A 25,547-nucleotide genomic window follows, 5' to 3' on the forward strand; every position below is an offset into this window, starting at 1 on the left:
GGGGGGGGGGGGGGGGGGGGGGGGGGGAGCGCGAAAGAGAAACTCAAATAGGACAATATCTGCTAACAGTGAGCTTGGGCCGTTACAAATAGTATTGGAGTCAGACACTGGACAATGTGCCAGTAAGGAGGCTGAGCCCTATCAGGGGTAGATGCTGGGCCCTGAAGGTGGATTGGGGGGTCCCACACCGCCGGTGAGGAGGCTGAGCCCTAAAAGGGGTGGACATGAGGTGGTGTGTCAGCAAGAACGCTAGGCCCCGAAGGGGGGTGGATTGGAGGTCCCACATCAATTGGAGAAGGAAACGAGTGTCAACGACAACGCTTGCACCTAATTGTGAGATCCCACATTGGTTGAGAAAGAGAATGAAACATTCTTTAGAAGGGTGTGGAAACTTTTCCCCAGCAGAGGCTTTTTAAGAACCTTGAAGGGAAGCCCGAAGGGAAAATCCAGAGAGAACAATATTCACTAGCGGTGGGCTTAGACCGTTACAGGAACGATGACCCCAAATTCAAGGCAGAACATAAGAAACTAATTTGCACCTCATAGGTCTTTCTATAGTAATAAGAAAAGTACTTTAATAATAAAATATGGTTAAACGTCACTAAACATGAATTATAGGACATTTTGTATAGTTCTCAAAATGAACAATGCTATTATCTAAGATATTGAGTGGAACATACCGAGACCCCCAGTGACAAAAATCTGAGGATACAGAGAAGAAATTTTTGGGATCATCCACATATTTGGCAAGCAGGCGTCCATACATGGCTTCACTTTCTGCGGAGACGGCACCAACTAAAATCGGTACAACTTTCACTGAATGCCTGCATCATTGCATCATTACTTACAAGAGTAGGTCTCCAGAATGTAATATAATGCTCGTTAAATCAAATGAAAATTACCCCTCAAATACTTTGGCAAGATATGGCAAGTGCATTTCCATGCTATGTTCAGCTTCATCAACACGCATATCCATCAATTCAAATTTTCCAGTTGCTTTTAGCTCCTCGATAACTGCCAGAGTGAACGATACATAGAGAAATTACTAAAAGAACGTTCACGAATAAATCCGGCAATGGATGCAAGTTCATGCACAATAATCTAACAAGAAAACATACAAGAAACCGAGCCACAATTGGGAAAAATGAATAATTCTCAAAGAAAAAGAAATGGAAATCAGAATACCTTCCAAATCAATAGGAAGGTCGCCCACTGGGGTCTGGTAAATAGTGGCTGTCGAAAGGGCACATTTTGGTGTATAATAGTGGTGAGATGGACCAAGAAGAAAGATCCTAGAACTGCAAACAACAGCATCTAGTATATTAACAATAAGCTGGTAGTAGCTTGCTAATATAATGAACAATTCAACAGTTTTTTTCGGAGACGATTTAGAAGATTAAGGAGGAATTTGAAGTAACTAAGTTTTGCTAAAGGAACAGTTTTGGCTTTCAAAAATGTTTTCTAGATATGTTTTCACTGAATTTTAGTCTAAAAGAGTTCAGATACAAGCTCTAAAACTTAAAGGTATAAACAATTTTGTCGAGCAAGTAGCGATTGAAAGGGAGATTAACCCACATGTTTGTTGGATCAATGTTACCGAACGCATATGCAGCAGCACGTCCTGAATATGAATAACCGGCATGCCTGCAGTTCCACATCAAACCAAATGCATCAAAATTATTCCATTTTTAATCATTTTAGAATTTTTTTTTGAAGCAACTTACGGAGCAATTACACCACGTACATCCGGGGATTTAGACAGGCCCGATGCCCTCAACCATCCATCAAGCTCCTCCGCAAGTTTCTTAGCTAGAAGGAGACAAAAAAAGAGAGAAAATCCAGTACACCAGAATTCATTATCCATTTGACTTCCACAACGAACTACAAAATTTAACAAAAACAAACAGCAACGTCCTCCCTATCTCCTGGAAGCTCACACATGCATGAGCAATGAAACATTCTTCCAATTTTTTAGTGTTGTATATTTAAGCTTGCATAGAAAAACGTTCACCTCTAAATCATAACCAAAAGTATGTGAGGATATTTTGGATCAAATGGGGAGAAGACTTTATCCCCTCATTTGTTGACCAAAAGTTTAGACTCAACACATTATGTCAACCCAGGTCGGAGAGGAAAATGAAAACATTTCTTACATGGGTGTGGAAATCTCTCCCAACTAGAGACGTTTTACAATCGTGTAGACGTGTTTTAAAAAATTGTAAACTAACGGCTACACGTAACCGGGCTAGCGGTGGGTTTGGGCTGTTACAATTACCAATAAAACCCGACTTTTCAAACATAGCATAAGCACAGTGTGATGTACGCATAATCCATTAACTTCTACAAAGTGCCTTGCACAGCTGGGAAACCCCAAAAATCTCTCTAGCGTTTGAATTGAATCAAAATGCAACACTTTCAATTCCCCCCTTCTGCATTCAGAAACAAGGCCAAAATCGAAAATTCCACTATCTTCCAGAACCAGAAACTTTAGAATGATCAGCAGAGAGAGAAGACAGTATCGCAAGCTACTTTTCTCCAAAGCCAAAATGAAAATCAATCGAAACATTTACAGAGAAAGCAAATTGAAGAATTGAAAAGAACCCCACCAAAACGTGCATGGATGTGAGGAGAGAGTAAAAGAAGGCGGCTTACAATTGTCGGTGTACCAAGAACCGGCATGAGACGCTCTTCTGATTTTCTCCATAACAGCAACTAAGATCGGATTGAATCAAAACCAAAAGGGTCAGAGAATCAAACAGAAACAAGAGTGAGATGAGAAAGTAATCCCTGGGTCTTCTCCCACTGGATTATCTTGAGAATCGGTAAGATGAGATCCGAAAGTGAATCAAATAGAATAATGAAAAGAAAAAAAAAATGGAGTGGGAGAAGGAAGATTAGAGAAGAACTAAGAACTGTTTACAAACTATTCTGCTTTCTGAGCTTTCACGCAACTCCCCCATTTTTTAATTTCCCGATTCCGCCGCACCGATAATTACGACGAGTTTTGTGCTCCTTGCTCCTCTTTGGGCTTACATGGGCCGAAGTCCGGAGGCCCATTTCACCCCCAAATCTCTTTATTTACGTCAAGTTTTCTGCTCTTTGCACCTGTTTGGGCTTTCATGGGCCGAAATTTATTGATCCAGCCACCGCATACACGTGGCAGTTCTTCATCGCTTTAATTATTCGATTATTGTCTTATTATTTTGTCTCCCAGCAAGTAATTCGCTAATTAATTTTTTTTAAAAAAAGAGAAAATCATCAATTTTCTTCAGACCTTCTCTCTGTCCCACCTCCTTTACAACAGAAGCCTTCCTCCATTTCAATGGCTTCTCCGGTCCCAACAACATTCCCTGCAAAACCCCACCGATTAAGATCAAATATTAATTAAAAAAATCAGAAAATCCAGCCACGACAATACCCAAATTAGTAACAGACGTCTTAGGGAAATTAAAGCTACGAGAGCTCGGGCTTAAATTGAAGCAACAATCATTCGAAATCATTTTGATTTTAGAAATGTAATGTACAGATTTTACGCTGAAAACCAATCAATCGATATTTGTAATTTTACAGATCATCGGCCTTGGACACGACCGAAAGCCGGCTGGGGCGTGGCCGGAAATTGGCTCGCCGTCTCAGCTGGTGTGAAGAAGGTCGTATCAGAGCAGTCAACGCTCGCTTCACCCAGTCTCCCTCAACGCCGCCGATTCTTACGAGCGAGTTCTTCATCGCAGACCTCCGCATGTTTAACCCGCTCGATGAATACGTCTGATGGTGTCCGCCATTGCCTGAATTTCTATGCAGACTGCACCGGAAGGAACCAGGGTGAGTCGTCGGCGAACAAGTGCACGTCTTTTTCGGTAGAGAAACCGGCGAGTTCCGGTTGGAGAGTGTGATGGACCGACTTGGAGAGCCGGACCGGTGATCAATTGAAAATCGAACAGAGCGAGACAGGGGACTGGAAGAAATGTTGACTCGAGTAGGTGAAGCGTTTCGCTCGTGGTTGTGGAAAAAGGATGAGGATGTGGAAGAGAAGCCGAAGCTCTTTGATGCGGCGAATCGGCCGGCGGCGGGAAGTGGCCGGAGAACAGGTCCGCTTGTTTCCTTCTTCATTGGGGATTATGTTTGGCGAAACGAAAGGACGGCGGATTTCAGTAAACGGAGTTCGTGTCGGCGGTGGAATTTATAGGTCCGGGGGTGGGTAGACCGTAATTATGCGGTAAAATTTTGGGCATGGTTGATATATTGTTGGCCGTACGATTGCGATTACCCATCTAACGGCTAGGACGACGTAGGCAGTAATGGATATTATTAAATAATAAGAGATCAAAATTTTTAATATTGTAATTAAATAATGAAATATGTTGATTATTATCCGCAAAAGAGATAAGAAAAGGTGACGGGGAGATTAAAGTAAGTTTGATTTTAATATAATTAACTAACCCAATGAATATCTTACAAGTCGAAGAGCAAGATGTCCGTTTTAACCCCAATTCCCGGGATAAGATGGACTGTTTAAAGGATAAAAACGTCTTTTCAAGTTTTGTTCGAGAAAAAAAAATAAAATAAAAGATTTTGGAAAGTCCAAGATGATGGAGGAAAATAATTGGAAATTCGAATCGGAATGACACCTGTCGTGTGGCAATGCGTAGTTTAAGTTACACGTGGCTGACGATGATTGGTGATTGCACGAGGGGCCTTCCGCTTTCGTGTTGGGCAAATTGGATCCTGTGGAGATCGGTGCATTGAATTATGGTTGAGGTTAATGATCAAACGCGGGCACATGGACTTGCTGTGTGGTCGGCCGTAGAGGAAACATCCAGAAAAGTTTTGAAAACACAGCATCAATACTCGGTTTGACTCGTGATCTCAAAATTTATTTATTTTTTTCCATAAATTTTAAAAGATGGATGGTTTTGGTTTTATAACTTTAGATTTAAATTTAAATTTAAATTTTGATAATTTTTTTTTTTTAATTTGAACATACGATAAATTAATTATTAAACAAAAATCAATTCAATATAATTATTTCTTATTATGGTAAATCTAAAAGCCCACCAATCTAGAAGAAAAAGCTCAAGCCCAACAATAGACGAAAAAGCCCAAGCCCACCAATCTCTAAGCGTGGCCGAAAAGGCCCGAGCCCATTCCTTCCCTCACATTGGATATTTATATTTATAGTTTTTATAATTTTAGTTTAATAAGTGGTTGATTTTATTTAAGCATTATCATCTATTGATAAAATGTTTTTGACGTAATTTTTTAATTACTTCGTGATAAAAAAGCGCTAATTTTACTCTCTTTTTTATTTATTTATTTATTTTAGAAATTCTATTTTTTTTTATTTTTTATATTTAGCAAAATAAATTATGATGAGGCGAACAAATATGATTTAGATCGAAGGAATAATACTTTTTTTTTAATATATGATTGTTCATTCATATTTATTTACATTAAAATATATAAAATTTTAGTCTCACTAATAATAAATTTTTATTAATTTGTTTAAAAAAATTAAAAAGATAATTTTGAAGTAAAATCCTTCATTTTTTTAATTGTAAAAAGTAATCATAGGCCTCTCTCTCCCTCTGAATCTAATAGGCAACGACACTAAGAGACAGGGCAGAGGGCATAGTAGTAATTACGATATTTAGGGCTTTCCTTATAAACATCTCAAAGCTTCTTCGATTCCCTTTGTTGCCTCTAGGGTTTTTCCATTGCGCCAGACTCAGCTTAGGCGTCTATCGGATCTTCGAAACCCTAATCATGGCGGAACAGGTATGGATTTTGTCCGTCTCCCGGCGTTTCTTTCCATTCAATCAATGTCTGATTGGCACCTGCATTTATGAAATTATGTTCTGTTTGTAACGCAGACGGAGAAGGCTTTTCTGAAGCAGCCCAAGGTGTTTCTTAGGTAAGAAATCTACTGGAAATTGTATGCTTTCTCTTGGTAAAGCAGGTTTAAACATTGTACTTTATGCCGTCCAATATATCACTCTATCTACTTCGAAACTTTCGTTTTCAGCTCGAAGAAATCTGGAAAAGGAAAGAGACCAGGAAAAGGAGGAAATCGGTTCTGGAAGAGTGTCGGTTTGGGATTCAAAACTCCGAGAGAGGCAATTGAAGGTCTTAAACAACAACTTGATTTTCATTTACTATTTCCCCGTACCATTGCCTTCCTGCATCTATTTAGATCCAAATATTGCACTCTCCTTATTTGTAATCTTGAGTGAATGTTATCTGCCCAATCTCGTAATTCTAGATCCTGCATTTACATTATTCAGTGAGTCATTTGAAACAATGTGGATCTTCCATTTGCATCATCTGATCTGGCCATTGGGGAAGTTCGATTTCCAATCATTCTATGACTATACTAATCAACATATTCATTGTTAGACGTTTGATTCTCAGCGTCCTCTCATCTTAGTTGTACTGAAGATTTAAGAGTAATTCTGCTGCAGGAACATACATCGATAAGAAGTGCCCATTCACTGGCACTGTTTCTATCAGGGGGCGTATACTTGCTGGGACTTGCCACAGTGCCAAGATGGTGAGAACCATCATTGTTAGACGTAATTATCTTCACTATGTGAAGAAATATCAAAGGTTAGAATTAAATACCCAAAATTTCATTAGTTATCTTTTATCCTTTCTATGAATGAGTTTGCTGACACGGGTCGTTCATTTTTAGGTACGAAAAGAGACACTCTAACATTCCAGCACACATAGCTCCTTGCTTTAGGGTAAAGGAGGGAGACCATGTCATCATTGGCCAGTGCAGGTTCATACATAACTTTCTACGCCTCTGCTGTATACTGTGCCTTTGTTTTTAGTAATTTTCTTAATGGATGGGTATCTTTGCAGGCCGTTGTCAAAGACCGTGAGGTTTAATGTATTGAAAGTCATTCCTGCTGGATCATCCACAGCTGGTAAGAAGGCCTTCACAGGAGTTTAAAGCCCAGGATTTTCAGGTCCCGTATTTGTTAATGTTAAAGAGATGATATGTTAGCATGAGTTTTTCTTTTTTTCAGCTAGATGATCTTTTCACTTCATTTGTTGACCGAATATTTCATTATTGTGATACTACTACTGCAATTTTGATTCCCTAAGTTTTGCTCAGTACCTTCCTGTTTAACTTCTTAATTTAATAGCATAACCTTCAATGCCTTTTTTTTTTTTTTTTATAATTTATGCCACTTCCACTCCATTATGCAATTGTTTATATCTATTATTTGACTAAGATCATAGACGTTTATTTAATGATGTAAGCAAAGGAAATTTAAGGGGAACTAATTGAATTATGAACTATTGCACGTAACTGGAACTTCAAATGATTGGAAGTTGCTTAGCAATTCCAAGCGTTGAAAGTGGAACTCAAACCTAATAAATTTCACATGCAAAATATCAACATAGTTGATATTTTGGATGAGGAGTGAGAAAAACCAGATGGGTTTGTTGACATTATTGGAATATATGGCTTCGATTATGTCGCTGTGTTCTTGGTTTGATGCCAATTCCATCCATTTATTTAACTCAACCTGTTTGATTTTATGCCTCGTTGACCTCGATGACTTTGTATTTTATTATTATCGATATGATCCGACCGCCAACCCTTTGATTTCATCAACTTCTCCCTCCCTCCCTGCTCTCTCTCTCTCTCTCTCTCTCTTCGACTTAAACGTACAAAGAAAATAATTTGGTTTAGTTTATTATGGGCTTAAATCCATTTGGGATATGTATGTTAATTATCTTGGCATCGATAGTATAATAAATTGATGATGTGACTTGGAATATGTGCTTAGAGCCTCCTAACTCATCCTAAACCTTAAATAAAAGTTCAATCCTTTCCATTCTTGAAAGTCAACTTTATCCTGAATCCCAACCCGTTATACCTCTGGTTGCGGTTTTGCCATCTAATCTGGTTTCCTTTCAAACTTCTCTTTCACCTATTCTCCTTTATTTGATTTGCGGGGCATTCAATGCATTTGAGGTGCGATCATAAAAAGTCAAATTAATTTAGATTAATTATTAGTATAAGTAATAATTCTATAACTTTAGATTCTGCCAAAGTTTTTTTAGTCATCTTATCTTTGAGGTAACTCTCATTTATATATTTATTTATTTAAATGTCATACCAATGTTTTAGAGATTTAATTTTAAAGAAACCGCTTAAAATTTGAAAATGTCCAATGAACACCTCAAACCTCTTTTATTTTAATGTTAAAAAATTATTTATATTTTAAAACTTAATTTATGAATTTATTAAACATAAGATATAGAGAACTATATAATATAATATATTTTAAAAGTTTAGAATACCAAATAAAAATAATTAAATCCTTAATTTAATAAAATTATTATTATTTGACAAAAAAGATGGAAGAAAAAGTCAAATGATGTAGAGGTTTTGTATATATAATGAGGAGGGAATAATGTATCGAAGCCTCAAAAACCAATTCCCAAACATCGTCTCCTCAAAAACTTGGAGTGATCATGTACAAAGTAGCCAGCGCATCGGAGTACCTAGCCATTACCGGCGTCGGAATCTCCGACATCAAACTCGCCAAGAAGGCATGGGTTCTCCCCGGTCAATCCTGCACCATATTCGACATCTCTCCCGTCAACTACACCTTCGAAGTCCAAGCCATGAGCGCCGAGAAGCTCCCCTTCATCCTCCCCGCCGTCTTCACCATCGGTCCTCGCTCCGACGACATCGAATCCCTTCTCAAATACGCCAAGCTCATCTCCCCTCACGACAAGCTCTCCAACCATGTCAAGGAGCTCGTCCAAGGCGTCATCGAGGGAGAGACACGTGTCCTTGCCGCCTCCATGACCATGGAGGAGATTTTCAAAGGCACCAAAGAGTTCAAACAAGAGGTCTTTGGGAAGGTGCAATTGGAGCTCGATCAATTCGGGCTTTTGATTTACAATGCTAATGTCAAACAATTGGTGGACGTTCGTGGGCACGAGTATTTCTCGTATTTGGGGCAGAAGACGCAGCAGGAGGCTGCCAATCAGGCCAAGATCGATGTGGCGGAGGCCAGGATGAAGGGGGAAATCGGCGCGAAATCCAGGGAGGGACAGACCCTTCAGAATGCGGCGAAGATCGACGCGGAGACTAAGATCATTTCGACCCAGAGGCAGGGGCAGGGGAAGAAGGAGGAGATTAAAGTCAGGGCAGAGGTTAAGGTGTTTGAGAACGAGAGGGAGGCGGAAGTGGCGGAGGCCAATGCCGAGCTCGCCACGAAGAAGGCGGCCTGGACCAGAGCCGCCCAAGTTGCGGAAGTGGAGGCCGCCAAAGCGGTGGCGCTCAGAGAAGCAGAGCTGCAGAAGGAGGTGGAGAGGATGAATGCACTGACCATGATTGAGAAATTGAAGGCGGAATTTCTAAGTAAAGCCAGCGTTGAGTATGAAACAAAGGTCAATTTCATTCAATTTCTTGTTTCAATTGGGATATCTTCCATTAAATTTCTCCAAATTCATCACAAATTGGATATAAAATTAAAAGGTTCAAGAGGCGAACTGGGATTTGTACAACAAGCAAAAGAAAGCGGAGGCGGTTCTGTTCGAGAAGGAGAGGGAAGCGGAAGCGCAGAAAGCGCTAGCCGACGCGGCGTTTTACGCTCGACAACAGGCCGCCGACGGAGAGCTCTACGCGAAAAGGAAAGAGGCAGAGGGACTGATGGCGCTGGCGGAGGCTCAAGCCTTGTACCTCCGCTCACTTCTCGAGGCATTGGGTGGCAATTACGGCGCTCTCAGAGACTACCTAATGATCAACGGAGGCCTCTTCCAACAAATTGCCAAAATCAATGCCGATGGCATCAAAGGGCTTAACCCGAAAATTAGCGTCTGGACAAATGGGAGCGGTGCACAAGGTCCGGAAGGCAGCGTTGGAGCTGGGAATATGGCGATGAATGAGGTGGCGGGAGTTTACAAAATGCTGCCGCCGCTACTTCAGACGGTTCATGAGCAGACTGGAATGATTCCTCCGCCGTGGATGGGAAGCTTGGGCGAGTCTTCTCGGAACTGAGGCATGGGTTACTTGTTTTGGTGTATCAATTCAAAAAATGTGTCGATTCCAAAGAATAAATGGGTGTAAGCAATTAATAAGCTTTTTTTTATTTTGGGTGGTTTTCAATTTCTTTGGAGTAAATAATGTTATCTATTTTGGGTGTTTTCCAATTTCTTTGGAGTAAACAATGTTGTCTTTTTTCTTGTTTTGTTTTGTGGATTTTCATTGTACTTTTGGTTGTTTCTGTATTTTTAATGTTAGTTTTTGAACCATTTTTTAAAAATTATGAATTTTCAACCAAAATATTATATTTAACATAAATTGCAACAAGATTGAAACTTAACTAGAATTACCTTCAATCTCACTTTGGTCAACTACACCTTCAAAGTTGAAGCCATGAGAGCCGAGAAGCTCCCCACCATCTTCACCATCGACCCCTGCTCTGAAGACATGGATAGCCTCCTCAAGAATGCCAAGTTCTCTATTGAGGACGAGACCCGAGTGATTTAGGCTTCCATGACCACGGAAGGCATTTTCGAAGGTACCAAAGAGTTTAAGCAAGATGTTTTGGAAAGATTCAGATAGAACTTGATCAATTTGGGATTGTGGTTTATAACAGTTGATAGACGTGACAGGGCATGAATACTTCTCGTATTTGGGGTAGAAGTCGCCGAGGCCGAGATGAAAGGGTCAATTGGGGCCAAATCTAGCTAAGGGAAGACGCTCAAAATGCGGCTAAAATCGACATAGGTTTAATGGGTTTTTCCTTGAAATTTGGAAAATAATACTCAACATTCATGGTGCATCCAAACACGACATAGGTTTTAGCTATCTAAAATTCATAGGTTTTAACTATCTAGTTTTTATACCCTTATAAAAAATGTTTCATTTCCCTCTCCCATCAATGTAGGATCTGACAATCCACCTCTTTTGGAGTCCATCGTTCTTGCTAGTACTCGTTCATCTCTCTAATCAATGTGAGATCTCACAATCCACCTTCCTTCGAGGCCCTGCATCCTCACTGACACACCGCCTAGTGTCCACCCCCTTCGCAGTTTAGTGTTTTCACCGACACACCACTCAGTGTCTAGCTCTGATATCATTTATAACAACCTAAGCCCACTACTAGAGGACATTGTCATTTTTGAGCTTTTCCTTTCGAACTTCCCCTGAAGGTTTTCAAAACGCGTCTACTAGATAGAAATTTTCATACCCTTATATATAATGTTTCGTTCCCCTCTCCAACATATGAGATTTATTTTAGCACTAGAATCAACCAATGTTTAAAACAGATTTCAAAAATTTGCCTATAATCAATACATATCCAAAAAAACGTATTTATATTGTGTAAGAATTGAATTAAGTACCGGGTGTTCATACTTTTCAAGCACGTGTAACAGAACTTTCTTAAGATCCCCAGTTCGGAATGTTTGCTGTGGCTTCATTAATCATTTTCACAAGTGTCACCTGAAAACACATTAATGAAATATGTTCTCAGTTATCACTACAATTTCTGACATGGATAAACAACATTCCACATCATCTACATGCAACAGATATAGGACACGTACCACACTTTCGGGGACGCCAGGTGGCGGCATAGGAAGGTTTCTAGGGGGGACGACATTATCATATGATCTCTTGTCAAACCTCCATTCTCCAATCTTCCCGGGAGTCGGTTGTCCCTGTATTCCAGAGATATAGGAAGTAGCCACAGACAGAAGAAGGTAAGCCATGCTGTATAATAGATGAGATAGACACATAATCAACATGTGTTTGTTACCTTCATATTGAAATCACATCCATAAGTATAATGAATTATGAACTTCTTGCCCACTTCTGTATCCCACGGTGGCTGCAAAGTGCCAACATCCAATAAGTTAATTAATAGAGAAAATCAAAACGAACAGTCAAATCTGTTAGGAATGACTCTTTACAATGATATGATATTGTCTATTTTGAACATAAGATCTCATGGCTTTGCTTTTGGTGTCCCAAAAGGCCTCATACCAATAGAGGTGTATTCCTTACTTATAAACCTATGATCATCTCCTTAATTAATTAGCCAATATGGGACTCCCGCCCAACCATCCTCAACAAAATCCTCTTATTTTCCATGTTCACACCCTATTATGCCTATGGAATTAGATAAAATTTCATGTGGTTGGGTAAAAAGAAAACATGAGATAATAAGATTTTCACAAATACTTCAAATGGTTGGTTGATTATGTTTCGCTGAACAAAGATATCAAACAGCAATGAGAATGGATACAAATTGTCAGGAATCACGACTCACCACAATGATATTATATTGTCCACTTTGAGCATAAGCTCTTATGGCTTTGCTTTGGGCTTCCCCAAAAGGCCTCATACCAATGGAGATAGTATTCCTCACTTATAAATCCGTAATCTTCCACTAAATTAACCCATGCTATGTTGGGTATAAACCAAAATGATAAAAAGAAGCAGAGATTCACTTAGAACCTGAAGCATGAAGTCCTTATATAAGATGTTACCAACATCATGCAGAGCGGAAGCAACAGCATAAGCATACATTTCAAGAACCCAACCAAACGCATTATCTGTCTCAGGATCCTTCTTCATTGCCAAGGAAATATTCATCCAAGTGGGAGCAATTTTCTTGAGAGACTCCTACCAAAATTTATTCGAAAGAGAAAAGGGTGAGAAGAATCCTAATGTTATCATTTAGAAGCATGGTGTCGCATACCCTTTGAACAATAACAGGTGAATTCCCAATTGGATCAATGTTGGTAATCGGACCCTTGTTCTCTGGGAAGAATTTCCTTAGTTGACTCTCATACTTCTTCGGCTCGATGTAAAAGAATGGAAATGCAGCCCCAAGCCCATCCTTTGACAAATTTGGTATAGGCTTCACAATGATATGATCTGGTTCTGACATGAGTATATAACTGCAAAAAATGACCTCAAAAGTAAAACATAATTGATCCATCAATCCATTAGAACAGGAAAAAAGAAATAATAAAAAGTTCTTCATACTCTTCCTTGATGTCCGCTTGTTGAAGCCATTGCACAAACGCCCATGGTCTGTTGAGAACTATGTAGCCCTGTAACATTTTCAAACCACAGAAAGTAATTTCAGCTCCATGAAAATGAAACCCAGTAGAAACGTTGCCCATTTGACATCATTTCATTATCCAAGGAGTTTAGAATCACAGAAATTCAATGCGAGCGTTTGCTGTCCTAAGGGGAATTCTTTCAAACAGGTGCAGTGCATAAACAAAATCATATTTAGCATGACACCTAAATCACAGATAAACACTTCCCCTGAGAAATCCAAGCTTGTAGAGCACCATCATGCAATAAATTTGCAGAACCAGAAAACAAGAAGCAAAAACATAGAAATTAGTAGTAATCAAGCATAGAAATTAGTACCCGATCCATCCCCGCCGGGAGAGGCTGAGCAACAAAGGTGGGAATCTCGTCCATATACTTGTCGGGCTTCCCCGAGTGCAAGATCCTGGTGAAACCACCCATCTCAGAATTAGGTCCGTCTTTGAACTTCTTGAACCAATAGTACATAATCCGACACTGCCAAGTGTTGTACACCGAATCGGAGGCAGTGACGGCCGTATGGAACAGTCGCTTGGAGGAAGGAGTTTTGGATTTAGACATCGGCATCTTAATCACAGGGTCCACAGTAATGGAAGATGAAGATCTTGATGGACCAGGAAGCTCTTGCTTGAGAGGGACATTAGCAGAGATGATGATGTTGTAGGTAATTAGAGCAACAGAGAAGGTTACCAGAACCAAGAAGAACAAATTCCCGCAACCCATTTCAGCGTTCGTCTCCAACTTTCTGGGATTCCGCTCAAACGGATTTGCCCATCTAAATCCCCCTCAAATCGGAGACAGAATGAAGGGAGGAAGCATAAGTTTCAGAAAAAAGTCGTCGCCTCCAGATAGGAGTTATTCAAGAAATTGGCGGACCAAAGTGGAGAGTTGGATTATTTTTCTCTCGATTTTATTATTATTATTATTATTATTATTATTATTCCTTTTGTTTGACTGGATCGATTCTCTTGGGCCTTGACCCAACCAAGGTGTTGGGCTAACACTTGGTTATCATTGGGCCTCCGTGTTCTAAGGCCCCAATCCTATCTAATTGATTAAATCTCTTTTGACTTTTGACTTTTCGTGAGACATATTAGTCAAAGATGTGTTGTCTATGGCCACATGTCGGATGTTCCGGTCATACTTATCTAAGACATGTTGTCCATGACCACATGCTCATTCCAAACCTCTTTTACATGCTTTCGTCTTAAATAGCTCGTTACCATTTCATGTTATGTCAAACGGAGGTGCACGACCATTCACTATAATCATGTTTTCTAAAATATTTCTCACAAATGTGACTTAAGACCTGAACATACATTGACGTTGTCAGCAACATCCGAATTTCTCACATCTGACTTATTTGCTAGGTTTGAACAAGTGTTGTAAAAGTGCGATTGTGACAAAGTGCATGATAGATTATAGACATGTGATCGGATTGGATTGGCGGCTGGTATTCCAACGTCTCGAGTGCTTATATAACCACAATTTTAACGAGGGGGAATAAATAAATAAGTAAAAAGAAGTCAATTTTCCAACATTATTTGACTAAGCAAAGTAAGCGAGGAAATCAAATTTGACCTCAACTTTGAAGCTCACAGTCAGAGCCCAAATAGGGTGAGTCATTAAGTCGAATTCAGACAGCCTCCGTGGATAATTCCGACATTTCCCCAAAAGATCCTACGCGGATTTGACACACACACCGCGGTTTCCACGCTTTTTCCGGCGCCTATAGTAAGCCTCCAAACTATAATATCCCATCCTTATCCACTCACTTTTTTCCTTTTCCTTTTTTGCCCCTTTCCTCCTCATCCATTATATTGGCCACTCACCCACTCCCACAAAAATCATCGGTGTCGGATTCCAAAAATGTTGCCTCATTTTCATCACTCTCCTGCTTTCGCTCGCAAGCTCAAGTCCTCCTTCTGCTGTTTCCATGGCTTCCAACAGGACGACTTCCTCGACTCCCCCTCCAAGTCGCCCACGAAATCCCCATGTTCCTGGTTCAAATCTACCGTCGGCGAATTCAGAGGAATACTTGCCCGGTGCCGCTATCTCCTCGCTCGTATCGCTCGCCGGAGGAAAAGGTACCTCGCCTCCGTCGACTTTACCTACGATTCCTCCAGTTATGCCCTAAATTTTGACGACGATTGCCGTGAAGACGATGAGTTCCCGTTCAGAGATTTTACGGCAAGATTCCCCCCGCCGATCAAGGAGCGTGCTCCCGCGGCGAAATTCGCCGGTTCTGAAGATGGAATCTCGGTTGAATGATTGATTATAGTTCATTTATTATTTTAAGCGGATTTTGGATGTAAATTTCCCCGCCCATAGGAATTTCTCCTTAAAGTTCCATTCACATGGAATTGTAAATACTATATATATATATCCAACTGTTGTTATTATTATGGTAAGTCTCAAGGCTTTAAACATATATCTCTAATTTCACATCCTTATAAATAATACTTAATTACTTTTTTCAATCGATATAAGATCTCACAATTCACTCAACTTGAAGGTACACCTCGTGATTGACCTTGACACCATTCGTAACAACTTAAACCCACAATTAATAAATATTGTCTGCTTTGACCTGTTACGTATTGTCGTTGGTCTCATGATTTTAAAGCGCGTCTACTAAGGACAAATTTCTATACCCTCATAAAGAATACTTAGTTCTCTATCTAACTCTTGTGGGATCTTACAATTCACTCCTCTTTTAGGGACCCAACGTCCTCTTTGGCAAACGTATAATATTTACTAACACCGAATTTATTATGATTTTTACATTTTTAATATAAATGTGTTCATTCTTTAAAATAAATACTTTTAAAAAGATGATAAGATTTTTCTCGTGGGAACATAATATTTGTCAAAAAAAATTTGAAAATACTATTTTGTCTGCTAATGGATATCTCTAACATGAACCATTTTTAAAAAGATTTGAAAAATTAAATATCAAATTTATATAGAATTAAGTCATTGTTTTACTAATTCTTTTCAAATAATCATTTATTTTAAATTATTTTCGAGTAAGAACATAAAGTAAATTTTTTTATTTTCTTTCCCTTTTTTAGAAAAGCAAACATTTTGGTCTAAAAACAAAATGACGTTGTTTTGACAAACTTTAAGTTATCTTTTTTCTTTATTCTTTTACGCACCGAAAGAATAATAATAATAATAATAATAATATCCATTGCATTTTCTTTTCATATTCCAAACTAAAGTTAGCATTTATTTAATTAACTTTATAAATTATGTTATTATTATGATATAATATAGTAATTTTTTTAATATAAATACACGTCACCAAATGAAATAATTTTATTTTCAAAATATGAAATATATATTATTTTTACAAAGTTTACTCAGATTAAGAAATGATGCAAATTAAAGCAGGCATAAAAGAGTCAATGTCGTGGTGACGCCAAAAATGACGTCAATATTCGTTGTCCCTTTTTTTTTTTGTTGAATATAAAACTATAAAATATCCACCCTTCTAAACACTTTTTTTTTTAATTATTATTATTCCTTTTTTCTTTTTCTGCTAAATTAAATCAAATCTAGCTTCAACTTTACTCTAATATTTTTAAAGTCCCAATTCCAATAATTCTCACGAAGTAATTAAAGCGTTTTAAATATTTTTTTTAACTTGTTGAACTATAACGTCTAATCTTTTTTTCTTAAGAAAAAAAAAAACTTCTCTTACTTATAAATTAATTAACAAAAATTTATTATTTTATTTTATCGAGTATTCATTTGACTTTAACCAAATTTTTTAACATAAAAAATTTAATTATTATAAATAATTGAATTTGTCGTAAAATAGTTACAATGATCATAACATGGTATAAAACATATAATTTAATTAAATAAATTAAAATGAGAAATAAGTAAATAAATAACATATAAAGAAAAGTAGGTTAATTTCTTAAAGCGCAAGAAATATGATGATGTGCGGTAGTTATGATTGGACGAGATACCGTTAAAGTCGGTGGCAAGTTTATAATTTAATTAACCAAGGCCTAACTTTTATATATATATATTTGCTCACTTGGATTAGTTGTAATCGAGAGTTTTAAGCTTCTAAATCATCATTAATAAATTTAATATTTTATATATAATAATATTATAATACGTTGAAAATGTAGTCATATAATCTCATCCTATATTATAATAAAGAATTAATTAATTTTTTTTTTGTTTGTTTTATATGTAACTAAAAATTGTTAAATAAGAGAAAAAAAAAACAATAATATTTGTATAGATGGCAAGAGAGTGGTCCCGTGAAGACGGGTTTTAATTTGGATTATTGCATGGATGGTAACACGCAAGCAATAATATTTCCGAATAATAAATATTCGGCCCAGAAACATTATGATATTATTAATAATCTACCATATTACTATATACTTTATATAGTATTTTACATGTTATTTTGTAATGTATTATTTCATTTTATGAATTTCATATAGTTATTAAATGCTTGCAACCAATGAATAAATGTAATATTTAAAGTTTTTAAAAACAAGTATAAATTTCCTCTACATCGCGGCGTACGAAAGGACGGGGAACAAAAAGCTTATCTGCGGCAATCACACCGTCAATCAATAGGGACCACCTAATCAATAGCTGTGGGGTTTATGATACGTGGACCCCACTATGGTTCGATGGGAAGAAAACCCGCACTGAAATCGTAGGATGCGTGGCGAATGCTCATTGGTTCTGTTCAAATGCCTGATGTGCAGAGCTGTCACTCGAGATTTTTGGAGCCTTTCGTCCCTGATTCCATCCGAGAAAGGCGAGTACATTATATTTGATTTGCATCTTTGCTTCTTCTTCAATGGCCGCTGCGATTAAATTTTATCATCTATTTCTCTCTTAATCGCTTGATTTGTTCGAGAATGGCTTCTTCTGCGACTATCGAAGATGAAATCTCGCGATCGGAGGAGATCAGAGCGCCTGATCGGATCGAGGAGGGGAATGATCGTGATCTTGATCTTGATGAAGTTGGAGTTTCGTATTCCTCCTGTGGATGTTTCTTCGGATTCGGATCGAGACTGTCTCGAAGCAGCAGTGTTCGATGCCGATATCTACTGCTTCGGGAGAACGAAGAAGTGAAGCAGAGTTGGATGATGAAGAAGGTGAAGAGATTCAAGGACATTATAAAAGCTATGGCAGGGCGGAAGTGGAGAAGCTTCATTAATGGAATAGTTAACAAGAGACGGAGTGTGAGGTTTCAGTACGATCCGAGGAGTTACGCTCTGAATTTTGACGAAGGGATGGGAGAAGAAGAAGGTGGAGGTGGACGCCATGGATTCCGGCAGCCGTTTGCCTCTCCGATCGGATAGGGACTGGAATGAACACAAGCCAAATGTGATGAGATGCGTGTAGGGTTCGATACTTTCGATCTGTTCTTCATTTCTTCCCAATGTCATACTTTTTGTACATTGCTTTTATTGTTTTTTGAAAAATAATTAAATATTTGATTGCGTTTATTCTCTTCGTTTCTCGAGAAATACATTCAATGTTCAATGAATTTGGTAAATTAATAAATATTTAGAAGGAAAAATGACATTGATTTTAGATTAAAGTAAATGCTAAGTTCTCTTCGAATGCCATAAAAGTTCCCTTGACAATTTCAAAAAATGACACATTGTAACTATTGCCAAGGCTATAATTCATATGATACAAATATTACAGCCTGGCGTGTTAGCTTAGATTACACGTGATCATTCTTAGTTGAATATTAGAATGTTTACCTTTTGAGATACGGACAATTTTACCAGGGTTGCAAAAAATTCTCTACACATGAATGTTAATTATTGAGTAAAAAATGTGAGATCCCACGTTGGAGAGTATCAATGAGAATGTTGAAGCTCGAATGGAGTAGATTGTGAAATCCCACACCGGTCCCTGGTCCCAAAAGGGTAGATTGTGAGATCCCACACCAGTCCCTAGTCCCAAAAGGGTAGATTGTGAGATCCCACACCGATCCCTAGTCCCAAAAGGGTAGATTATGAGATCCCACATCGGTCCCCGGTCACAAAGGGGGCGGATTGTGAGATCCCACACCAGTCCCTGGCCCCAAAGGGGGGTGGATTCCAATCGTTGGCCCTGAAAGGAGTGGATTGTGAGATCCCACACCAGTTGCTGGCCCCGAAGAGGGTGGATTGTGGGATTCCGGTCGTTGGCCCTGAAGAGGGTGGATTGTGAAATCCCACACTGGTCGCTGGGACCTTGGTTGGAGAGAGGAACCAAACATTTTTATAACGTTGTGAAACTCTTTCCCCATAAAAAAACTTGAAAAGAAAAGCACAAAGAAGAATACGGTTAATTTGGGACGGAGAGGGGCTGCAAGATGGAAGGTATCCGAGTACGAACACAAAATCGAGAATCTAAATAACAATATAATATTTAAATACTACATGGTGACAAACTAGTCAATAATTTGCAGTCGAGGAGCACATGGACTGCTCGTACTAAATAAATATAAACCAACATTTTTCATGTGATAAAATTATCCCATTTCATATTTCATTAGCTTAAGCCTTTGAAGCTAATTAGATTTAGTAGGAAGATATGCATTGTAAAAGCTATATTTTTACCATAACTAACTACAACTTGAAATCAAATCAATCTTGAATCTAAGCTTAATCGGTAGTATGACTATAAGGGAAGCAATCATACAAAGCTTATTAAACTATACATCTATTCCTCGCCTAGAAAATTCTTTATCATCTCACTAATTCACATTCCTTTCAGCATATAAATAATGGCCTCACCCCAAAACAGACGATTGTTTTCTCTTTTCTTTCGAGGAGCTATGGATGATTGTTGCCTGTTGCCTCACCTGCATTACTTCTTTTCAAATCAGGTTAGAACAATGGCAGGGGCACAAGTTTTGGAGTAGCATTTCGTTCAGTAGCTATACCTTTTGCGTTTAGTCTTCAAGGTTGTTGAGGTTGAAGGATTTGTGTGCCAATTCCTCTTCCTCTGGTTAATAAACCAGTTGTTTATCTGCTTCAGTTGCAGCCCAGTTTCTTGAACCAACTTTGCTTTATCTTCCTCCTAAAAAGTGGGTTATTTTCAGATTAGGGATCCATTTAAGGACCGTCAAAAAGCAATCCATAAAGGCAAGTAACATATTGCTCATTTAGTGTCTCGAGCATGTGCTTCTTCTGGGAATGCCTTTTGGAATGACTTTTGGAGTGCTTAAAAACGGAAAGGTCATCCTTTCAAATGGTACATATTGAAAGGAAGAAATTCTATAACCAGCATACTCACAGTTGGATATGGCCAATTAGAATGTGATTGCCACCAAGCTTTCAAGACGGACGTGGTGCCACCAGGAAGCTTACCTGCTCTCCTTTTTCGCAAAATTTCCTCCCTGATATCTAAAATTTTCTCTTTGTATCCCTGCTAAAAGCAAAGCTACCATTTTTGTTAGTCTAATCTAAGCTGCCCTATTTTGATTCTATTTTGGTCCCTAAACTCGTGTTTGTTATATTTCAGTTCATAATCTTTCACAATGTCTATTTTGATCCTTCATACTTGTTTCATTTCCGTCTCTAAACATTTTCAAAACAACCATTTTAGTCATTATTATGTTATTTTTCTATCTAATTTCTTCTCTTACCCCATGTTTGTCCTAACCTAAGTGGCTAACAGTTAATACACATCTCATAAACAATGAAGGACCAAAAAAGACATTTTGAAAGTTTAGGGACTAAAATAAAACTACCATCAAAGTTCACGAACTAAAATAAGATTTAAACCAAAGAGAAAGGAACAAAAAAGTGAGAGTGAGCGAGAGAGAGAGAGAGAGAGGCCTCACATTCTTTAGTTCATGCTTCAATTCGTGCCTCACCCTTTCCATAAGGGATCTCTCACTATCTGTTGGGATAAGAGGACCAAATCCCATAGCATCATGACCCTCAAAACTTCCATCAAACAAATTAGCATCGCTATCTGTCTGGTCTTCGTCATCATCAGACATTGTAGCACCAGTACCTTCACCTGGTGAAACACCTAGAACAGGAAAATGCAAAAAATCATTATACCTTTTATTACCAACAATCATTGGATCCAAATAAAAATAAAAATAGTCATTAGGTGTACACAGACGAACTGAATCACAGGTGATCACAGGCACACTAAATTGGATCAAAATCATAGAGAAATTCAGATGCTAACATAAACAATCAAATTGACTTCCATCAATTTCCCTCTAGTCTAATTTATGAGTCATATTGCTTATAGTCTCATAGAATATATTGCAGTGAAGTTTTTCAATTTGCATAATTGAAAGAACTTCTTAGTACTGGTTAAGATGTCTTTACGTATACCTGTAAAACATCTAGATAGAGGCGTCAAAGTACAAGCATTACACAGAAAAAATATTAAATATTACAAAAACTGGAACCCACCGATACCAAATATTGCCTTTTTTGGGCTTTTCCTTTCGAGTTTCTCCTCAAAATTTTTAAGATACATTTGCTACGGAGAGGTCTCCATACTCTTAAAAAAAATACTCCGTTCTCCTCCTCAACTGATAACTGAGGTGGGATATCACATAAATCTTTACAAAAGTAGCTAAATAGACTAGCCAATAAGAGTATTGAATAGACTTTCTCAATTCTTTATTCTCTCTTTCCTGTTTGAAAATACCTGTCAAGCTTTGCAAAGACTGTTCAATTTCCCAGCAGGCGTATACTGCTTCCATGGCATGAACACGAACATGTTGCTGGAGTTGTTCTTTAAAAGAGCAAAGTAATAGAACATAATGCGTCTGCAGCATAGATAGATGAAAAACAGTGAGAAATTAATTTGTCAGCACTAAACATCTGCAATGTACCAGTAGCAACAGATAAATTCCTGCAGCACCTCAAATTATTCATGTCAATTTTGACAGTGCCATGCTACACACATATCTTGCAGGAAATAAATTATATCATGTAAGAACATTGAGAAGCCAAACATGTTCTTGTTTGAGATTTGAAATGGGATCCAGAAGAAGAACACTAAAATGAGTGAATTGCTTCAAGAAACTAGATATAAACATCATGGAACAGTACGGAAGGAAATGCTAGAATTTGACAGTACAAAGTGCTGAAGTTTACTAGAAAATGATGATGGCAGAGCTTGAAATCGGAAGGGGTTACTGATTCGCCCAATCTCAGAGCTTGAAATCACCAGAAGATATTTGGTAATCAATAATTCGAAGGCAGTAATCCACAAATTGGATTCAAAAGGCAAAAGTCGATAACTCAATGAAGCGAAAGAGAAGAGTGGGGGAGCGGCTGATACTCAGACCGCGCTTTTTCCTGGCAAGACGATGCCTCTAGACATACTAAATTCTCCAAGAAGAATGTCCTTCTCGAATGTCCAAAACGTACTGAATCTCCAAAGTGGAAAAAATAAAGAAACGAAAATACGAACAAAGTGCAGACAGAGAATCAATTTCATAAACTTTCTCCAACGCAGAGAACAATACGGCCTCCATCGTCCACTGTATGAAACGATCCATCAAAAAAGAAGAAACGTACCATGAACTGATCAAGCTCTTTTCCATTGCCGGCTATGGGCTGAGAACGGTGACCAAACGACGAGTATTTCGCCGCCACATTCTGAGACCGAGCAAGCTGAGAATCTACTCTCGGCAACTGGTCCACTGGCGTTGCGATCCGGAGGCAGGCGACGTGAGCAGAGAGTAGCTGCTCGTAAAGAGGATGCGCCAGAATTTCCGCCTTAAACCGCGCATTCTGCCAATTCATCACCGCATCTCCACCATACGCACCTTCATTACCATCGCTCTCAACCGCCACATCGTCGCTGTTATTCGCACCCTCCCCACCCCCGCCGCTGCTGTTATTCTTCAAATCATCCGATTCGCGCGACAAAGTGGTAGCGCCAATCATAGCATCGGCAGCATCGGCGACTTCATCTAAAACATCGCTATGATCGCGATGGAGGATCGCGCGGGAGAGCCATTGACCCGACGGGTGAGAGACAGCAGAATTGGCAGCAGTCGTGTGAAGATTAAGGAAGTCGGTGTCAACGTTATCCGCAGCTGTCGCCGTGGTCTCATCAGAGAAGTGAGAATGAGGTGCTTGATTCCGAAGTAGCGCACTATTCAGCCAATTCGGAGTGCTCTGAAGCGGATGTTCAGGCTTAGAACCATCGTCGGCCTGAGAGTGGTCAGTCAGTTGATCAGATAAAATCGAGCGCAGCGTGTTAGCAGAAAGCGGCCGTTCCGGTTGAGACTGGTTCTCATAATGAAGAGGAAGGTCCTGAGAGAGTTGGTTGCGGAAAGCCATAAATACCACCGCCGGTAAAGAAGCAGATTCCGTAACTTCCAAGTAGTAAAAAATTATACAGCCATAGTGGGGGGAAGCAGGAGACAGAGAAAGATGAAGAGATATACTGTACAAACGTGCCCTTAAGAACGGAGAAGGAGAGGTAAAGCGGTTTTCAGACGATGAAAACAGCCCGGTAAACTGCTTATTGTGAGAAGGCAGTTTCGTTCCACCTTGCTTTGTAAGGGCGGAGATTGGTAGGAATCCTCTTATCTCTGCCACTGCCACTGCCACGTAACATCCGCATCACCTAAAAATTTGCCCACATAAACCTTACAATTTTTTTTACTTAATTCATTATATTTATTTATTATTTGTTTTATTGAACATAATTCATAAATTATTATTTAAATAAGTAATCATAAATGATTGTAAGAAATAAGAGGAAATTAATTATTGAGCTGTTAGGTAAAAGTAAGTGAAGGGTGTCGGCTTAGTTTAGTTTTAATACAAAAATGTTAGAATTTTATTGGTTGGATTTAAAGTGTTTTAAAATTGTCAACGATTGGGTTCAAACTCTGATATCATAAAACAAAAGGTACTCCCCCATGAAACAAAGGACTAATCTCTTTGTCCAATGCTCGCCCTTTTTCCCGGTTCATCACCTCGTTGTCTTTAACGTAAAGTTATGAGGTGAGTGATAGTCAGCTCAAGTCTACCGTTAATAGATATTATCATATGCTAGGGAGAGATTCAAAACCCTCAAATTCTGGGCCCACGTTGGTTAAAGAGAGGATGTGGAAACCCCTGTCTAGAAGACACAATAGGTGCTAGCGGTAGACTTTAGTCATTTCAAAGGTATTAGAGCTAGACACCAATAGGTGTGCCAGCAAAGACGCTGGGACCCTGAGGGGGTGGATTGTGAGATCTCACATCAATTGGAGAAGGGAACGAATCATTCTTTATAAGAGTGTGAAAATCTCTCCTTAACATATGCGTTTTAAGAAACTTGAGGAGAAGCTCGAAGGATAAGTCCAAAGAGGACAATATCTAGTAGCAGTGGGTTTGAACGGTTACATTCTCACACCCTTATAAGGAATCATTGCTTGAGAGCGTCCTTGCTGGCACACTACACAGTGCTTAGCTCTGATACCAACTATAATAGGTGAATGTTATCGCTAGCAGATATTATCCCTTTTACATATCGTTGTTAGACTCACGATTTCCTTCATCTCTATAAAAATTGCAGAGTATTTCGTTCTCCTCTTCAACCCATCTAAGATCTTATAAGTAACTTGGAATGGGTCATTATCAAACTTATCTTAGTTCCTAAATTAAATATTTTTGGAAAGTGAAATTGTAAGTTTCGTAATTATGGTATTATCAATATCTATAAGTTATTATTAAAATTAGAATAAGGAAATATGAAATATTGTGATTTATTATTATTATTATTATTATTTTGGTATTGTGGGATGTGGAGTCAATAGTGGACTACCGGCCAACCCACCCAATCATCTACCACTACGGATTTTCATTGAATTTCAATTATTTGCCTCTTTTGTTTTCTTTCTTTATTAGGATAAAAAATTAAAAAAAAAAAATAATAATTTAATTTTCTATAATTTGTGTTTTTAAATTTCAAGTCTACATTTATTTAGGTCAATAATCAATTAATCACAAAATTAAAAGTGGGGTTATAATTTTGTTTTTTTTTAAATAATAATAAATTAATCAAATTAAGGGTTTTTTTTTTTTTTTTCTCCTTTCATTTTCAAAACTTAGGTGTAAAGAAAAGAAGTGGGTTGTGCATTCTACTTTTCAAATATCAACAAGAATAGACGTATTTTTCAAATATGATTTGTCATTTTCATGTTATTATTAAAAAATTTATATTTTTAATTATATAATTAATTGGTAATTTGGCTCGAGTACTTACTAAATGCAAGCATGAAGATACAGTTGACTATTGTTTAGAGGTGAAGTCTCACATTGGTTAATTGAGGAGAATATCATGTTTTTATAAGTAATTGGGTAATACGAAACCTATGAGAACCTACATTAGTCAAAGAGGGGAACCAAACATTTTTTATAAGGGTGTGAAAACTTCTCCCTAACCAACGTGTTTTAAAATTGTGAGGCTAACGATA

The 25,547-nt window shown here is 38.2% G+C and overlaps 8 protein-coding genes across 13 annotated transcripts in view; 4 read left to right on the forward strand and 4 right to left on the reverse strand.

Moving 5' to 3' along the window:
* LOC111491810 (protein MEMO1-like) overlaps positions 1 to 2,919 on the reverse strand; it is a 4,299-nt gene extending 1,380 nt beyond the window's left edge. The window contains exons 1-6 of the mRNA XM_023140858.1: positions 2,653 to 2,919; positions 1,725 to 1,809; positions 1,576 to 1,644; positions 1,186 to 1,298; positions 903 to 1,014; positions 681 to 824 (exon numbers count right to left, since the gene is read on the reverse strand). Of these exons, the coding sequence (XP_022996626.1) occupies positions 681 to 824; positions 903 to 1,014; positions 1,186 to 1,298; positions 1,576 to 1,644; positions 1,725 to 1,809; positions 2,653 to 2,704 (575 nt within the window). The 5' untranslated portion in view covers positions 2,705 to 2,919. The remainder of the gene's footprint in view (positions 1 to 680; positions 825 to 902; positions 1,015 to 1,185; positions 1,299 to 1,575; positions 1,645 to 1,724; positions 1,810 to 2,652) is intronic.
* LOC111491814 (40S ribosomal protein S11-like) overlaps positions 1 to 7,164 on the forward strand; it is a 12,209-nt gene extending 5,045 nt beyond the window's left edge. The window contains exons 3-9 of the mRNA XM_023140863.1: positions 2,151 to 2,158; positions 5,694 to 5,775; positions 5,871 to 5,911; positions 6,023 to 6,123; positions 6,459 to 6,603; positions 6,689 to 6,778; positions 6,862 to 7,164. Of these exons, the coding sequence (XP_022996631.1) occupies positions 2,154 to 2,158; positions 5,694 to 5,775; positions 5,871 to 5,911; positions 6,023 to 6,123; positions 6,459 to 6,603; positions 6,689 to 6,778; positions 6,862 to 6,952 (555 nt within the window). The 5' untranslated portion in view covers positions 2,151 to 2,153 and the 3' untranslated portion in view covers positions 6,953 to 7,164. The remainder of the gene's footprint in view (positions 1 to 2,150; positions 2,159 to 5,693; positions 5,776 to 5,870; positions 5,912 to 6,022; positions 6,124 to 6,458; positions 6,604 to 6,688; positions 6,779 to 6,861) is intronic.
* On the reverse strand, positions 3,081 to 4,142 carry LOC111491813. Its single transcript, XM_023140862.1, has 2 exons — positions 3,569 to 4,142; positions 3,081 to 3,350 (listed from the first exon to the last, which is right to left on the reverse strand). The coding sequence occupies exons 1-2, from the start codon at positions 4,108 to 4,110 to the stop codon at positions 3,320 to 3,322; spliced, it is 573 nt and encodes a 190-aa protein (XP_022996630.1). The 5' UTR covers positions 4,111 to 4,142; the 3' UTR covers positions 3,081 to 3,319.
* Positions 7,165 to 8,456: 1,292 nt separating the features above from the next.
* On the forward strand, positions 8,457 to 10,179 carry LOC111491803 (flotillin-like protein 4). Its single transcript, XM_023140844.1, has 2 exons — positions 8,457 to 9,417; positions 9,506 to 10,179. Exons 1-2 carry the CDS (start codon positions 8,491 to 8,493, stop codon positions 10,025 to 10,027), a joined length of 1,449 nt encoding a protein of 482 aa, XP_022996612.1. The 5' UTR covers positions 8,457 to 8,490; the 3' UTR covers positions 10,028 to 10,179.
* Positions 10,180 to 11,229: 1,050 nt separating this feature from the next.
* On the reverse strand, positions 11,230 to 14,008 carry LOC111491807 (hydroxyproline O-arabinosyltransferase 1-like). Of its 2 annotated transcripts, XM_023140855.1 has the most exons (7): positions 13,424 to 14,008; positions 13,028 to 13,095; positions 12,738 to 12,939; positions 12,494 to 12,661; positions 11,793 to 11,864; positions 11,581 to 11,694; positions 11,230 to 11,476 (listed from the first exon to the last, which is right to left on the reverse strand). In XM_023140855.1, exons 1-7 carry the CDS (start codon positions 13,823 to 13,825, stop codon positions 11,417 to 11,419), a joined length of 1,086 nt encoding a protein of 361 aa, XP_022996623.1. In that variant the 5' UTR covers positions 13,826 to 14,008; the 3' UTR covers positions 11,230 to 11,416. The 2 variants fall into 2 exon arrangements, with proteins under 2 accessions (XP_022996623.1, XP_022996624.1); XM_023140856.1 differs by lacking the exons at positions 11,230 to 11,476; positions 11,581 to 11,694; positions 11,793 to 11,864 and adding an exon at positions 12,131 to 12,285 and having other exon boundaries at positions 12,440 to 12,661.
* A 963-nt stretch (positions 14,009 to 14,971) lies between these two features.
* LOC111492424 lies at positions 14,972 to 15,373 on the forward strand. Its single transcript, XM_023141763.1, has one exon. The coding sequence runs from the start codon at positions 14,972 to 14,974 to the stop codon at positions 15,371 to 15,373; it is 402 nt and encodes a 133-aa protein (XP_022997531.1).
* A 2,630-nt stretch (positions 15,374 to 18,003) lies between these two features.
* Positions 18,004 to 18,450, forward strand: LOC111492425. Its single transcript, XM_023141764.1, has one exon. The coding sequence runs from the start codon at positions 18,004 to 18,006 to the stop codon at positions 18,448 to 18,450; it is 447 nt and encodes a 148-aa protein (XP_022997532.1).
* A 1,140-nt stretch (positions 18,451 to 19,590) lies between these two features.
* LOC111491804 (homeobox protein knotted-1-like 3) lies at positions 19,591 to 23,723 on the reverse strand. Of its 5 annotated transcripts, none has more exons than XM_023140850.1 (6): positions 22,648 to 23,723; positions 21,770 to 21,890; positions 20,937 to 21,130; positions 20,387 to 20,521; positions 20,034 to 20,170; positions 19,591 to 19,952 (listed from the first exon to the last, which is right to left on the reverse strand). In XM_023140850.1, the coding sequence occupies exons 1-6, from the start codon at positions 23,416 to 23,418 to the stop codon at positions 19,949 to 19,951; spliced, it is 1,362 nt and encodes a 453-aa protein (XP_022996618.1). In that variant the 5' UTR covers positions 23,419 to 23,723; the 3' UTR covers positions 19,591 to 19,948. The 5 variants fall into 5 exon arrangements, with proteins under 5 accessions (XP_022996618.1, XP_022996613.1, XP_022996616.1 ...); XM_023140845.1 differs by having other exon boundaries at positions 19,591 to 19,963; XM_023140848.1 differs by having other exon boundaries at positions 19,591 to 19,960; positions 22,648 to 23,722.
* Between the last annotated feature and the right edge of the window lie 1,824 nt (positions 23,724 to 25,547).

Source organism: Cucurbita maxima, unplaced genomic scaffold (assembly GCF_002738345.1).
Source record: "Cucurbita maxima cultivar Rimu unplaced genomic scaffold, Cmax_1.0 Cma_Scf00017, whole genome shotgun sequence".
Lineage (NCBI taxonomy): Eukaryota > Viridiplantae > Streptophyta > Magnoliopsida > Cucurbitales > Cucurbitaceae > Cucurbita > Cucurbita maxima.

Excerpts from the sequence above, each read along its gene's own strand:
- LOC111492424 (XM_023141763.1), top strand. The coding sequence starts at position 14,972 with ATGTTGCCTCATTTTCATCACTCTCCTGCTTTCGCTCGCAAGCTCAAG.
- LOC111492425 (XM_023141764.1), top strand. The coding sequence starts at position 18,004 with ATGGCTTCTTCTGCGACTATCGAAGATGAAATCTCGCGATCGGAGGAG.
- LOC111491813 (XM_023140862.1), bottom strand. The coding sequence starts at position 4,110 with ATGAAGAAGGAAACAAGCGGACCTGTTCTCCGGCCACTTCCCGCCGCC. Across the intron at positions 3,351-3,568 it reads GTGTCCAAGGCCGATGATCT|GGAATGTTGTTGGGACCGGA; the intron begins GTAAAATTACAA and ends GGGGTTTTGCAG.
- LOC111491804 (XM_023140845.1), bottom strand. The coding sequence starts at position 23,418 with ATGGCTTTCCGCAACCAACTCTCTCAGGACCTTCCTCTTCATTATGAG. Across the intron at positions 20,522-20,936 it reads TGAAGCATGAACTAAAGAAT|CAGGGATACAAAGAGAAAAT; the intron begins GTGAGGCCTCTC and ends CTTTGCTTTTAG. Across the intron at positions 19,964-20,033 it reads TTGAAGACTAAACGCAAAAG|AAGTAATGCAGGTGAGGCAA; the intron begins GTATAGCTACTG and ends TGATTTGAAAAG.
- LOC111491807 (XM_023140855.1), bottom strand. The coding sequence starts at position 13,825 with ATGGGTTGCGGGAATTTGTTCTTCTTGGTTCTGGTAACCTTCTCTGTT. Across the intron at positions 11,865-12,493 it reads ATAAGGACTTCATGCTTCAG|CCACCGTGGGATACAGAAGT; the intron begins GTTCTAAGTGAA and ends GGCACTTTGCAG. Across the intron at positions 11,695-11,792 it reads GATGTGATTTCAATATGAAG|GGACAACCGACTCCCGGGAA; the intron begins GTAACAAACACA and ends TCTGGAATACAG.
- LOC111491803 (XM_023140844.1), top strand. The coding sequence starts at position 8,491 with ATGTACAAAGTAGCCAGCGCATCGGAGTACCTAGCCATTACCGGCGTC. Across the intron at positions 9,418-9,505 it reads GCGTTGAGTATGAAACAAAG|GTTCAAGAGGCGAACTGGGA; the intron begins GTCAATTTCATT and ends TAAAATTAAAAG.